Source organism: Dermacentor variabilis, chromosome 2, assembly GCF_050947875.1.
Source record: "Dermacentor variabilis isolate Ectoservices chromosome 2, ASM5094787v1, whole genome shotgun sequence".
In the NCBI taxonomy this organism is placed as follows: domain Eukaryota; kingdom Metazoa; phylum Arthropoda; class Arachnida; order Ixodida; family Ixodidae; genus Dermacentor; species Dermacentor variabilis.
The window spans coordinates 47861462-47876010 of record NC_134569.1 but is presented as its reverse complement, the minus strand read 5'-3'; the positions used below and the strand labels follow the sequence as shown (position 1 = coordinate 47876010).

Genomic DNA, 14549 nt, shown 5'->3' with positions numbered 1-14549 from the left:
TATAAAACATATGTAAGAAAATGAAAAAAATAGAACACATGACAGGGTCAGAAATCCACAGCACACAGTCCTACACACCCATGAACATATAAATATAGAAGGCACATGCAAGTTGCATCACAATGAGTTTGTAAACAAGGTCACAAGCACGCACAAGCGACCATATATAAACATCTAATGGCGAACACGTGACAACACGTGCCACAATATCAGGCCTTCATTTCACGACCAAAAAGCTGAGCCCGATTCCCCCATTGTTGCAGGAACCTCAGCCTTGCCGGAATGCGATTTGCATTGTTATGGGGGGAAGCGCGTCAGTATGTGATGTTGATCGAACATTCCTCCGCGACAAGAGGTATAACATACTTGGCGTCAGGCAGTGAGATATGATTTATATTTCACCATTTCTGTGCTTCGATCGTATCCTCGGCGGGATGCATTTATTGTATTTCACTTCTTACATACCGAATTTCTGAAACGTGCACTGCAAAGCATCAAAGAAGAGAAGGCTACCTAGAAGATCTGTTCAATCGAGCGCAGCTGTTTTTGTGCGGCATATGACGTTCTTGAGGTTGAACAGTGAAACAGTAGGAGGGAACGAAACGGCAATCTGAAGGTTTAGTTCGCCAGTATTATTAATATCGTACGCGTCAATGTACGTGCCGAAGTGCGTTTCCATATGCGACTCTAGAACTCCGGGAGCGGTGTATACTCGGCTTCCAAGGAATGTGGCGCCAGCGCCGTCTGCCATTCAAACGCGTAAGAGACGTGCGAATGCGTGTGTCCCATGCGCTGCGTACCTCTCTGCTGCGCCAGAGCGTGTTCTGCTCAACGAAGAACCGAGTACCTGCAGCGCCTTATTAACACGAAAAAAAGGTGCAGTACAACCTGAAAAACGGTGCAGTAGGGAAAAGGCTGATAGCGCTTCGAACATATATACTTAGCACTGCTTAATATGTTCAGCTTTAATGAGAGCGTGAAGCAAGCAAGGACGGTAGGAACAACGCAGTTTTGACAGATGCATACGGCGTATAAGGAACGCCGCCTCAGAAGAAGGGGCTGTACGCAGGCTACGCTTGCGTGTAGAAGATGTAGGTGCTGTCAAAGTGCCTCAGTGACGTAGAGCGAGTGTCACGTACTTAACCTTGGCGAACGCGCTGTCCGCCTTTTGACGCGAGACTTACTGCTCTTTTGTTCGGGGCGATATGGCGCGCTTTCAGGTCGGGTTACTGCGAGGGCGATCGTGTTTCTTGGCACCGGGAGCAAAGAGGCTTTATGCCTTGTTCCGTATAAAGCTTCCTTGTTCTTTAGCGGATCGCGTGACAAATGCCTCCTTAATCCTACGGATGCCGCTTTCAGCGTCCTTTGCGAATACCGTGGAGCCGTCTAGATATGCGGCTGAGCGTGAGTGTCGGGATAGCAAGCAGGAAAAGTGCCCTGACGCTCACCGGAGACACCGCCGGCCACCAGCACGCCCAGCATAAGCGCCAGCGCCCATCCCCAGAAGGCGGCGGCGTAACCCAAGTTTGGCGCCCGGTCGAAGGTCACCACAGCCAGCACCGTGTTGCCGAACAACTGGGAAGGAAAAAGATAAAAAAAATCAACATGAGTCACACAACCAAGTGCTGCATACGATTGAGGTCTCACAGGGTCCCAAGTATGGGCCTCAACGACATAGCAGTGCATTTGTTATATACTCACTTGAAGTCTCACGACAATCTCAATCGGAATATCAAAATTGAGCGACGCAGGATTCCACGACGCTAGCAGTGGGTTGCTTCCTCCACAACAGCTTACAAAGTACTAACAGAACAGAATGGACCTCAAGTAAATCGCACACTTTAAGGTTTTACACTGACGTTTTTACAACGTCCCAAACGAATACTTTCGACTTTCCAACGGCATCTGCATCAACAACCACTAGGTTTCGTATTTGAGGTTTCAGAACACCCCTAAGCAACACTGCAGGCTTCAATTTGGTCACACGTTCGATAGGCACGTTGAAGGCTTCACAACGTCCTCGAAAACAACACGATGGCCTTTAAGTATACATGCGTCATTGACGAAGTTGAAGAAACACACTACAGCGCGTATAGGCGGAATTGAAAGGAGCGGTGAAAGTATTTGTAGACGGTGGTGCTTTTGCAGCTTGACCTTCCACTCAGCAGCAGACTGCCTTCTGTAGTCCGCCGCTGTCTGCAGGCGCAGAAACTAATGGTTTACTGCTTGCTATAGGCGAAAAAATAATGGATGTGCTACTGGAACAATGGGGCTTTTAGTGCCTGGAGCCTTTTTTTTGCCGCTTACGCATATGGATATGCATCGCACGGCGAGACTTATCGCTCAAACTGCCGAGAAATATGGCTGCCAACTGCAAAGTTGGGGCAATGAGTCCGCCGCTCGCATGCGGTGGAGGTCACGGAAACGAAACGACCGTGTCCCCTCCTGCAACACTTCCTAATTTAAAGGCGATCGCACGCGCGGATCACATTCAAAGCACGCGCGCGCGCCGATAAAATCAAATTCGAAGCGCGTGCACGAGTTAATAAAATTACGAAGTGAAAAATTAGCTCCACGTCGGCTTATATATACATACGACTTTCTTCGCGGCGCTCCCGCCGGCGTTTAATATATAAGCAATCTGCAACGTCGCCCACATACACATTGGCAAGCGCGTGAGAACACCGAGCCATATATACCGGTCGCGCTTTCCTGACGTCTCTATACGCTCGTTTCCCGATAAGCAAATTGGCCCCGCTTCGCTACCGTTTGCGTGTACGTGAACGTCGATCACCGGCACGCAGCGGCTAGGGATCGGTGTGTACGCTTGCGGCGCTCAATTACGCGCCCTGCCTTTATTCGCTTTCCCCAATATTTGTGCTGCTCAGCGCAGACCGACGTCGGCGTTTGCGTGTGCCTTCTAGAACAGTGTGCTATAGCTGCCGCTCTCATGAATATGAATTCACGGCGCCTACCTTCCATTAGACAATCGTGCGTCCATAAATTGCGCAGCAATTCATCTTTCACTTTCTCCTCGGTGTACGCACTCTTGTCTTTTCCTTTTCGCCTCCCCCCCCCCACCCTTCGCGCACGCGTTCTGTAAGTTTGCGCAGCGGGCGGACTGCGTGACAGGAACTAAACCACGCAAGTCGCGGGACCACAGGTGTTACTGTGCACATGCACACACTCAAGTGTGTGTGTGTGTGTATATATATATATATATATATATATATATATATATATATATATATATATATATATATATATATATATATATATTTATATATATATATATATATAGGCATGCGTGAATGCACCGATTATACGGACACCGCCGTGCGCGTATACGTCGCGTTCAAGGCTCTGTAATTGAAAAATGAGACCACTATTAAGACCGCCACATACTTGCGGTCATGGCAGTCCGTTCTTCGTCACCCATGTAGAATATACGCGTTCTCGTATACGTACAATACAAGGCAAATAGAAAGATATACATATGCGGCTCGCTTGTGCCGGTGCCATCGAGATGTGTGTTGCCGATTAGGTGGCATAATTAACGCAGCTATGGCAGGGCCACGGCGGCCTCCCCCAAGAAAGGGCGATCCCCACGCTACTGTGGCCGCGCGCTGTTAGGAAGAGCTGTGAGAAACAATACTCACTAAATTCATACGTACACACATATATGCGCACATTTACACGTGAGCACGCTACCTATGCATGGTCTGCGCTCTGCGCCTCACCTAGAATTAGTGCCTCCGAGCCAAGATATGTCAGACGGGCTCCTACAGGGTTCCTCCGTGATGACGAAGGATCCATTGTTCGGGTTCGGTAAGATCGCGCGTTTCACCGCACGGGTGTAATGGTGTTGTTGCTGTTGTTTATCGTTATTTTTCTTAGTATGACGTTGCTTGAGGGAAGGTTTGCGCACTGTCTCTTTCCATCTGTGGACTCGGTCGTCATCGGATGGGCAGCAGGCCAGACAGTAATAATTATGGCTCGTTTGTTAGGGAAAGCATGCGTCTGACAGCCACTTTGGGAAAGGAGAGACATGAAATTCTGCGTGTTTACTAAGATTTCGGTTACTCGGTAAAAAGGAAAGAAAAAGAAAAATAGGCTACGCCTCGGCTTGTCCACATGTTTCAATAAACTTCCCGGGTGTTCTACGTGCATCTCGAACAACATTTGAATTTCAAGTGCAGGATTTGCGTCTGTCGGTCATGCGTGACAGCAAGATCCGAGCGGACGAATACTTTGTGATGTGAAAAACATGTTGAGGGCGCGTGACCGAAATCGAAATGCGTGTTTGACATGTTGACCTCCCCTAAAGCGCCCCAAGTTCTGCCCCATCTTGTACATTGTGTTATAGAAGGTAGCAAAGCGAGCATCGCTCTCAATGAAGCAAAAGCACTGAAAGCGAAACATGTGCCCGTTTCGTCAATGCGTTCATTCTTTTGCACCCCACAGTTCTGAATTGCAGCATAATAGAGTTTGAAAACATAGCTTAGATCCGGATCCAAAGCAACATAGCTTTCTACGTGTTTCTCCTAACGTCAACGCGCTTACAGCGTGCCGATGCTTCCACACACAGAGACTATCCGCTCACCACTTAGCAGTCGTGAATATTTCAATGCGATGCAGGCAAAATGCTCCCTTGAATTAGGAGCTTCGTGCTGCGCAACACGTGAAGCTGGCGCCATTAAAGCTAGATCGCTTGATGGCCGGCATTCATCGCTTTCTTTTCTTTCCCCTTCTACCCCGTCTCCGCGACTGCAAGACATGCGCGCATACGTGCGTGGTAGCGCGCCCAGTTCTCTCGTGGCGGTGAGTGAAAGCCACGCAGCGGCACGATTGAAGTACGAGTTTGGGAAACCGGTCACGTTCCTACCCACGAGAACACACGCGGGACCATTAAGATGTAATCGAAGGGGATGCGAACGCTATGTAGGGCCTCCCCGCGAACCACGTATATATAGACAGCCTTCTGTGTGTACCCCAGCTCTTAACGCGGCAGCTGAAAGACGGCGAAGCCCTCCCCACCGTTGTTTGGAGCGTTTCTTCGCGCGCTGACACGAGCTACCTGCATGGGCGCTAACGCGCGAACAGGTGTGGGCCGCACACATATAGCGCGCAGCGCGCGCGCTCGGATGCGGCCCGGCCCGTACGAAATTGGCGACGCGCGGACGGAGGCGTCGCTCTTCTTAAAACGCGCCCCCATAATGACAGAGTCCGCTCTTTCCGGCGGTGTGCATGTCTCGTAATTGCAACGAAAGCCGTGATAATCGCACGTGATGTACGTCCCCCGAATGCCAGTTATCCGCCAGTGAGGCCCTTTCCTCCTTGCCTGTTCGTATACGCACTGGCAGGCTGTCGCAGGTAACATTAGGGCACCTTTAGAGGTTAGACTTTCGACGCTTTACTGGCTCGTATGCACGCATTGAAAAGTGTCACAACTCCCTGCTTAGCAGAAATTAAAGCGCCTATGCGGCACCCGTAAACTGTGCCTCGATGCCAGCACCGTCGTCAAGGGCCGTGACTGCCTTCGATCGTGTCCACGCACTCCGCCTTGACCCGCCGCCATGGTTTAACGGTTGAGGTGTTCTCCTGCTGAACACAAAGTTGTGGGCCCGAGACGGGAAGCAAGCAGGGTCGTATGTTAACAAGATTTAGGCACATGTAAGAGAAACCCAGATGGCTGAAATCGACCTGGAGCCCCCGCTGCTGCATATGGGCCTTAATATCAATCAATCAATCAATCAATCAATCAATCCACCTTGCCGCAATGTTGGGTCAATGGACTGTAGTTATGTCACGTTATCCCTACTTCAAAGTAAAGGACAACATGCCGGCTCGGATAAAAGCTCTGATACAAGCTCATAAAACATGCAAGCTCTGATAAATAGCAGTGACATTAAAATTAGCGCTATGAAAGCACTTATTTAGAAAATTACGGCCTCCCGCATTCCCGACGCGCAGACTTTCTTTCTTGCAGGGTCAATGAGGCAGTGCATTAGAACGACAGAAAGCTGAGCTAGTTGGTAAGGATTCATTATGCAAAATAGAAGTGAGGCGTGCAGACAGGACACAAGAGCGTTCGTGTTGTCCACTTCTCTACTCTTGTGTCCTGTCTGCACGCCTCACTTCTATTTTGCATAATGAGGCAGTGCATGTCGCCACCTTTCATAACATGTCATCGAGCTAACTTAGCAATTGTCAAAGCGACAACTCGAAGCCACGCAGTTATTCGAAGTGCAGTGTTTAACTTTTTTAACTGCAAACACGCGAGGTGAAGATTATACCTATAAGAGCCGGCTGTCCCGAGCCAGAGTGCGGGCACCAACGCCATCCTCAAAAATGAAGCGAAGATATTCGAAAGTAGAGCCACCAACTCCTTCCTCTTCCTCCCTGCCTTCCCCCCTTACGCACGCACAAAAAGCACGGGAGGGTAGTGAGAATGGGGGGGGGGGCGAATAGATTAGAAAAGGCTAAACAGAGAAGTGTCGCACATGCAAATACGCAATGTACAGTTACTTCACCACACCTTCGCAAGCCTCAAAAGAGATCATTAATAAATAACAGCCTTTGTGACGAGGCCGAAGCCTGCGGCAATTCCACGAGCAGGGAGGCGTCCCTCTTTATTCTCTTGCCCCGAAACGTCACCCCCGCTTCCCTATTCCAGTCGCCAGCGTACATTGCCCACACCTCACCCATCTGATGTCTCATGCGGACGATACGCGTGTAGCGATCTCGTGCATAAGGCGTCGTCAACGGCTGCTAATGTCCTCCAACGCACACTTGTCTGATATCTTTGTCGAGGTACAGGTAATCGCACACCCATCGAATTAAGTGGGCTGATACGGCGCTCTCAACGGTGGGGCCCACTCGCACGGTCGGATACTTCTTACACGTGCACGAACAAGAGCAAAGAAAGTGGGCCAGGATGAACTGCTGACGCCGAGACAGATACGGTGGAGGCTGGTGTGAGGTCTCTCGCCTTTCGTGCGTTGCGCGGTGATAAGTGTCGCGCCTTAAGCACGGTCCGGTTCTGCATTTTAACGCGATAGCGTTGAGGGGTCAGTGTTGCGGAAAATCCGGTGTCGGCATCGGCGGACTTGTTCGTGAGCGAAAATTGCCGTATATATTTAGGTGTATGTATATGCCACGTATATCTATCTATATGACATGCGGTATACGCGGGTTATATTACCACGCCATTCTATCACTAAAGTTGCTCATACCTCGTCTTACATTCTTGACAAAGTTATTCCTCGGAATTTTGAGAATGATAGCCCACAAACAGATGTCATGACACGAAACACCGACAGCGTATCTTTTACGTTAAATCTTCTCAGACTTAAATATTAAAAGTGCGAAACAATAACAAATACCTGAAAACGATTTCTTTTCTTTCTTTCTTTTTTTTTTTTTTGACGCGGCTGTGGAGTATACCTCTGGGATCGGCCCACGCAAGAGGCCGCGTTTCTACCAGAAAGCTCACTTTTGTGCATAGCGTTCGCCGCCAGCGTTTCCTGCTAAAAATTTGTTACATAAGCTGCAGTTGCCAGGAACCGTGAGAAGCAGTCGGGGATCTTTGAATGCTGTCGAGTTCCACTCTTAAAGGTAAAGCTTAAGCGTCGTCCAAGTTTTTTTTTTCTCTTTCTGTATCAAGCGCGCAGCTCCTGGCTTGCCTTTTTATATGGCTCTATAAATGGCCTATACTAATAGCGAGATTCAGCGCAAAGTGCAGAACAGCAAACGCAGTTTCGTGTAAATTCTTCTCTAAACTTGGCCAAGAGGCGATGCGGCAAGCTCTTCAAACAGGCAGTGAGAGGCCCGTAACCAGGATGGAGGAGGGCACCCCCACCTCCGGCTCCCAGCCTCGGCCATGTTCGTTTCCACTGATTACCGAAATGGCCGACTCTGTATCGCACGGTTTCGCATACGCTTGCATTATTACAACTGCTGAAGTGGTGCGTCCGTGCAAGACGACAGACGTTATAAGGACATCGACCCAATCGGCGTCGGCATGTCTAGAAACGAGAACATGCCGCGATTGGAGCTTCCATTGACGTATAACGACGCGGTAGTCACGTTCGCATGTGATGCACATACACCGATTTGCCAGAAATCGCAGTGCTTACTCGTCATTTGCGCGCCTTGGCGATTGTCGCTCTTCGAGAGTGCCTGCCTATCATTCGTATCTCACTTCGTGGATGCCAGCGTTCACTAGGCCATCTCGAGGAGGATGTTCTCACGAGAACAAGCGGTTGTGCCGCGGGACTGGAATGTGTAAACGTACGCACGTGCGACCGTCAAAGCGGTTCGTGGACACGTGATTACGTCTTGCGGCGCGTACCCTCCCCCCTACCCCCTCCCCTCCCCTCTACTCTTCCCACAAACGCGCTCGTTACTTGACCCACTTCTCGCCGTTCAACGAGACCTCAGCGATTCGCTCAGGTCTCGTTGGGGACCACATCCGGCATTCTTCCATTCACACAAAGATGCGGAGACAGAACGGCATATTCTGGCGCCGTTATTACAGGCATGCAGACAGCCGTACTGCATTCTGCCCGGTTTGTGCAGGATGCGTTCGCGACACGCGCCGGTCGTTAAAGAAGGCCACCCCTCGCCTCTTAGATGCGAAGGTGCTTTCAGTTCTGGAGATTTCATTATACCTCAATTTCACATACAGATATAGGTGAAAACATTGCCACATCTGTTATGCTGTAAACGACGCGAAACCTTAAAAATATATTAAAAAATAAACGATCGGAGCCGGAAGAGCATTCTTTCCTTTCCGGTCATTCTTTTTTCGTTTGGTTTTCGCGTCTTGTCGACCTTAAGCAGCACGAACTAACTATAGCTAGTCCAGCAACACGTAGCGATACGTTATATCCCCCTCCCCCGCCACACACGCACACGAACACGCACACACGCACCTGGTCAGCGCACACAGACCAATACGGAGAAAACCCGCTCTCTGGCAATCCACACGGAGGAATTCGGAGAGAAATCGCTCCCTCGCGCAGAGGGGTTGAACGGAGGATAAAGGAGGATTTACACTGGTGCATAATCCCGTCGCACACAACCGACGGGCAAATATTTTCACGTTGACGAGCGTGACGATTAGGCACGTCGTGTTTCAGGCGATTGCGCATCCGTTCCCTTCATCGCCGCACACAGTGCACCGTAACACCGCTTACAATTTACGATTTTTCCAGATTCCCCGCAACCAGTCTTTGTTTTTAGATTTAGTTTATTGACTTACCTAACAGCCATTATTCGTGCTGAAATTACGTTTGGATCACAATTTCGCAGCCACATCTCGCTCGGCATGTACCATACTCCGCGACATCTGCGATATTGAAGTTCTGTTGTACGCGACCATATAAGACATAATTTCGCAGGCACCTACAGGGCTCTTCTACAAACACGAGGAGACCGCAACAGCAACGTTAAAAAAGCAAAAGCAAAAAAGAAAGAAAGAACAGCCAGTATGACTAACTACCGGTGCTGAGCTGAGCTTCACTGTCTTCTGTGATTCCCAACAATCGTCGCAACGAAACCAGCGCGTGAGGTGAGGCTCTCGTGACAGACAATACGCGACATCAGTCACAAGTGCACCGTTGATTCAGATCTTTTTTTATTTTTCTTTAAATGACAGTGCGGGACTTTCCGGCAGCGTCCAAGCCTCTCGTCTACGCTCTCGAGCCGCCATCTCTCTCGAACAGCCGGGAGAAGCCCGACCGCGCCGCGTCAGCGAAAACACCGTGAAGACGACGACGACGACAGGCGATGCGTGCTGCCAGCGCATAACGCCTACCGCCCTACGCATCGCGGCCTCCCTTCACCGCGGGTTTTTCGGCTGGAACAATGGCCATTCTTCGTCGTCCACAGAAATATGACACGCGCACGCGGTCGGACAAGAACGCGGCCGAATGAAGACGCCGATAGCGCGACGAACGTCCGAGCGACGACGCCGCGGCATTTTTGCGGCGACGGGGAGCGCGTGTTGGTGCCGTTCGCCAGCGGCGCGCCACGTAGGCGCCGCGTTGACCCCGTGGTCGTCGCTGTCGCGCGTCAACAGCTATCGCGGCGAAGCCCATTCCGAAAGTTTGACCTTACTGCCCAGACTTGGCGTTAGTAATGTGCCGGGCAGCCGCATAGAAAGCAACGGCCACGTTAGTCGCATAACACGGCATAAAACCACTGCGGCACCCGCCGTGGCAGCACGAGGTCGCGGGATCGAATCCCGGCCTCGGCGACCGCATTTCGACGGGAGCGCAGTACGAAAACACCCGTGTACTTGGATTCAGGTGCTCGTTAAAAAACCCCAGGTGGTCAAAAGTATTCCGGAGTCCGGCCGCTATACGGCATCCTTCGTAACGTGGTTTTGGCACGTTACAACCCCATAATTTAATTTAATTACCACAGCTAATGCTGACACTTCCATGCTTCAAGTCGCACGATGTTTCTGCTTTTTAAAACAGTGACAGTTATTTAAAAGAGCAGCCGCGTATAACGCGAACTATTAATCGCCACGTCCGAATGACGCGTTCCTTGCGGTTGTTTTTAAACAAAAGGAAAAAAAGAAACTCTTTCTTTTGTATTGGACAACGCACGCACACACGCTCGCGAGGCCTTTCATAAATAAAAATAAATTTTATTATGGCTTGATGACGTGAATGCAGTGCGAATCACCGAAGCGACCGTCGACCAAATCGCGCGAATTGATGTCCTAATTCAAGGTGGTGTTTGTCTTTAGGAGGAGGAAAGAGAAAAGTAGAAGGCAGGGAGGTTAACCAGAATAACGTCCGGTTGGCTACCCTTGTTGCGTTTCGCCTGCGACACGTGGTTTTGCCGGCGCGACTGCGGCGGGGCGGCAGACATTTTGGCCCGATCGTCGTCGCCGCAACGCTCATCGCCAGGTGTTTCCAGGCGCGACTGCGGCGATGCGACCGCAAAGGATCACCCTCTCCTTCCAGTCATTGTGCCTGAACCAGGCGATGCGACAGCAGGGGCACCCTCTCCTTCCAGTCATTGTGCCCGAACCAGGCGATGCGAAAGCAGGGATCATCCTCTCATTGCAGTCATTGTGCCCGACCGGCAGCGCTACGACAGGGTGCTACGACATTGTGCTCGACATGGTGCTACGGCAGCGCTACGACAGTGTGCGTCACCATTAGCCCATTGTACATTCACGTGCTCGTCTTTTGAGGGGTTCCTTCTTGCCCTCAACTGCGAGAGTATAAAAACAGCTGCCCCCGGACGCCAAAAGGAGGGCTCCGATTTCTTCTGTTGAGTGAAGTGCTCTCCCGTCTCTCTACTTCGGTCAAACCTGACCGCCAACTCTTTGCGATGTTAAAATAAACAAGTTGTTTCGTTGTTACCAGTCGACTCATGCTTTGCCGGGACCTTCGGATGCTTCCAGTTGTACCCCAGGCCGCCAGGCCAACGCTACCCTTGGGGCTTGCGACCCAGGTACAACCACGGGCGTCAGCGCCGAGTTCCCAACAGATCGTACCAGCGGTGCGATCCAAACATCTGGTTGGCAGCGGTGAGATCGCCTCCGACTCCAAACAACTGTCTGCCAGCGGTGAGATCGCGACAACGGAGGCCAGCAGCGAAGAGATGCAGTTGACTGTATGCTGAGCAGCTCATCGACGATCCGGGAGCAGTGCAACGAGCCCTGTGTGATGACTGGTTGCCTGCAGCGGAACGACTGCGCTGGACTCTTGGCTGCGAGGTTTGGTGAGTGCGGGACTTTCTTCTTCTGAGCTTTGCCAGGCTTTTTGTTAGTGTCAGAAACAGAGCTGGTAATTGTGGTTGTCGTTGCTGCCGGGTTAGTTTGCGGCAAGACAATAGTAAGCAGTAGAGAAAGCAGCATTCAGAGCAGCCATGGATTTGAAGTCGTTGCGCAAACCGAAATTGTTGGAGCTTGCAAGAGAGTTGGGTCTGGATGTCTCAGACAAACTAAGAAAACCTGAACTGCTAAAGGCTATTCTTGAGTTAGAGGCTGAGGATGACGAGCTGTCGGAATGCCTTGAGACTATTGAGGAGAGGTCAAAAAGACAGGAGCGCGAACTTAAAGAGCAAAAAGAGAAACAGGAGCGCGAACTTAAAGAGCAAAAAGAGAGACAGGAGCGCGAACTTAAAGAACAGAAGGAAAAAGAAGAGCGTGAACGTAAAGAACAGAAAGAGCGAGAGCAACAGAGAAAAAAGAAGAGCGCGAACACGCTTTGGAAATGAAGCGTCTCGAGGTAGAGATGGAACGCGCTCGTAATGGAAGTCAGGCACACGGTGCAGGAGAACGAGTATTGTTCAAAATGACTGACCTGATGCGGCCGTTTAAGCTTGGAGAGGACATTGGTTTGTTCCTGGTTAACTTTGAGCGAACGTGCGAGAAGCAGGGGTTCTCTCGGGAAACGTGGCCACAGCGCTTGCTCACTTTGTTACCCGGCGAGGCGGCCGACGTAGTCGCTCGCTTGGATAGAGAGGAAGCAGAGGATTTCGACAAAGTAAAATCGAGTCTGCTAAAAAAGTACCGGCTGTCTGCGGAGGCGTTCCGTCGGAAGTTTCGGGAAAATGAGAAAGGCAGAAGTGAGTCATATACAGAGTTTGCGTATAGGCTTATGTCGAACATGCAGGAGTGGCTCAAAGAAGAGAAAGCGTTTGGTGACCACGATAAAGTTCTGCAGTGTTTCGGGCTAGAACAGTTTTATAGTCGGTTACCGGAGAACGTGCGATACTGGGTCTTGGATAGGCCAGACGTTTGTACGGTGGCTAAAGCCGCTGAGCTAGCCGAGGAGTTTGTGACGCGTCGGGCTCGCGGAGCTAAGGACGGTCAAAAGGGTGAATTTGGCTCGAAGTTTGAGAGGCCGAAGTTCACACCCATGAGAGCAAAGGGGAACACGCGTAGTGCGGATGCGAGTGGAAGCAGTGCGACCGAACCTAAGGAGACGGCAGCAGCCGAAGCCGAACGCAGAAAGCGGTTCGAGATGAGGCAAGCGCGCGTTTGTTATACGTGCCAGAAGCCGGGTCACTTTTCGGCGCAGTGTCCGGAAACAACACCAAAAGTTGTGTTTTTTTCAATAGGCAGCACTGACGAGAACATGAAGCTTCTCGAGCTTTACATGCGAGACCTCCTCGTGAACGGGAAAGAGTGCCGAGTGCTTCGCGATTCCGCAGCTACGATGGATGTAGTTCACCCGTCTTACGTAGAACCCCATATGTTCACGGGCGAGTGCGCATGGATCAAGCAAGCCGTGGAAGCTCATAGCGTGTGTCTGCCGGTAGCAAAAGTGCTTATTGAAGGACCTTTCGGAGCGCTTGAGACGGAGGCGGCAGTGTCATCTATGCTGCCCCCCCAGTACCCGTACCTATTTTCAAACAGGTCCGATCACCTCCTGCGCGAGAAGGGGCTTTTGTTTGGTGAAGCTAGTGTTCAGGCCTTAACCAGATCGAAGGTTCGGGAGCTCGCTGCAAAGGCGGTAGTTGCGGGGCCGACGTTATCAAACAACGAAAAAGGGTCAGAGGCGCAGCAAGCTGATATTCCGAGCACGCCCGAACTGAATAAACTTGAGTCTGTAACGTTAAAGGCGCCAGATAGTGGAGAGGAAACGCCCGACGCGGGAAAGTTAGAAGAGCTATCTACTGATTTGCTCATCGCGCCTACGTCAGACGGACTTGATAGGTTGCTAAAAGTCAGCCGGACGGCTTTGATAGCCGAGCAAAAAAGGGATGGCAGCCTGGAAAACGTGCGCTGCAATGTCAAAGAAGGTATCGCCAGGAAAACTGCGCGTTTTGTGGAAAGAGGAGTGGAGTTCGATCAGCTGATCGTGCCTCAATGCTATCGTCAGGATCTGTTGCGCTTGTCACACGGGGGTTCGTGGTCCGGACACCTAGGAGTTAAGAAAACTAAGGACCGTCTCTTGCAAGAGTACTATTGGCCAGGGTGTTTTCGGGACGCAGACCATTTCGTGAGGACATGTGACACTTGTCAGCGGGTGGGCAAACCAGGGGACAAATCGAGGGCGCCGTTGAAATTGGTACCTATCATTACGGAGCCTTTTAGACGGCTCGTTATTGATACTGTGGGACCTCTGCCGGTAACAGCCACGGGGTACAGACACATTTTGACTGTGATCTGCCCAGCGACAAAGTTCCCTGAAGCAGTGCCGCTTAAAGAACTCAGCTCAGTTGAGATAGTTAATGCACTGCTGTCCATATTTGCGCGAGTTGGTTTCCCTGCGGAAATCCAATCAGATCAGGGCACAGTGTTTACTAGCGCTTTGACGACAACTTTTCTCGAAAGGTGTGGGGTAAAGCTGTTACACAGCTCAGTGTACCACCCACAGTCGAATTCCGTTGAGAAGCTCCACTCCGTCATGAAGCGCGTGTTGAGAGCGTTGTGTTTTGAACATCGAACTGACTGGGAGCTGTGTCTGCCTGGGGTGATGTTTGCTTTAAGGACCGCGCCGCATGCGGCTACGGGGTTTTCGCCAGCTGAACTGGTGTACGGTCGCTCGCTTCGATCTCCGCTTCGCATGCTT

At 50.9% G+C, this 14549-nt stretch overlaps 1 protein-coding gene across 8 annotated transcripts in view; it reads right to left on the bottom strand.

Moving 5' to 3' along the window:
* LOC142571792 (aquaporin-7-like) overlaps window positions 1-14549 on the bottom strand; it is a 118616-nt gene that overhangs the window by 26801 nt on the left and 77266 nt on the right. For all 8 annotated transcript variants that reach the window (XM_075680405.1, XM_075680407.1, XM_075680409.1 and 5 more), the window contains exon 2: window positions 1449-1575. In XM_075680405.1, the coding sequence (XP_075536520.1) occupies window positions 1449-1575 (127 nt within the window). The remainder of the gene's footprint in view (window positions 1-1448; window positions 1576-14549) is intronic.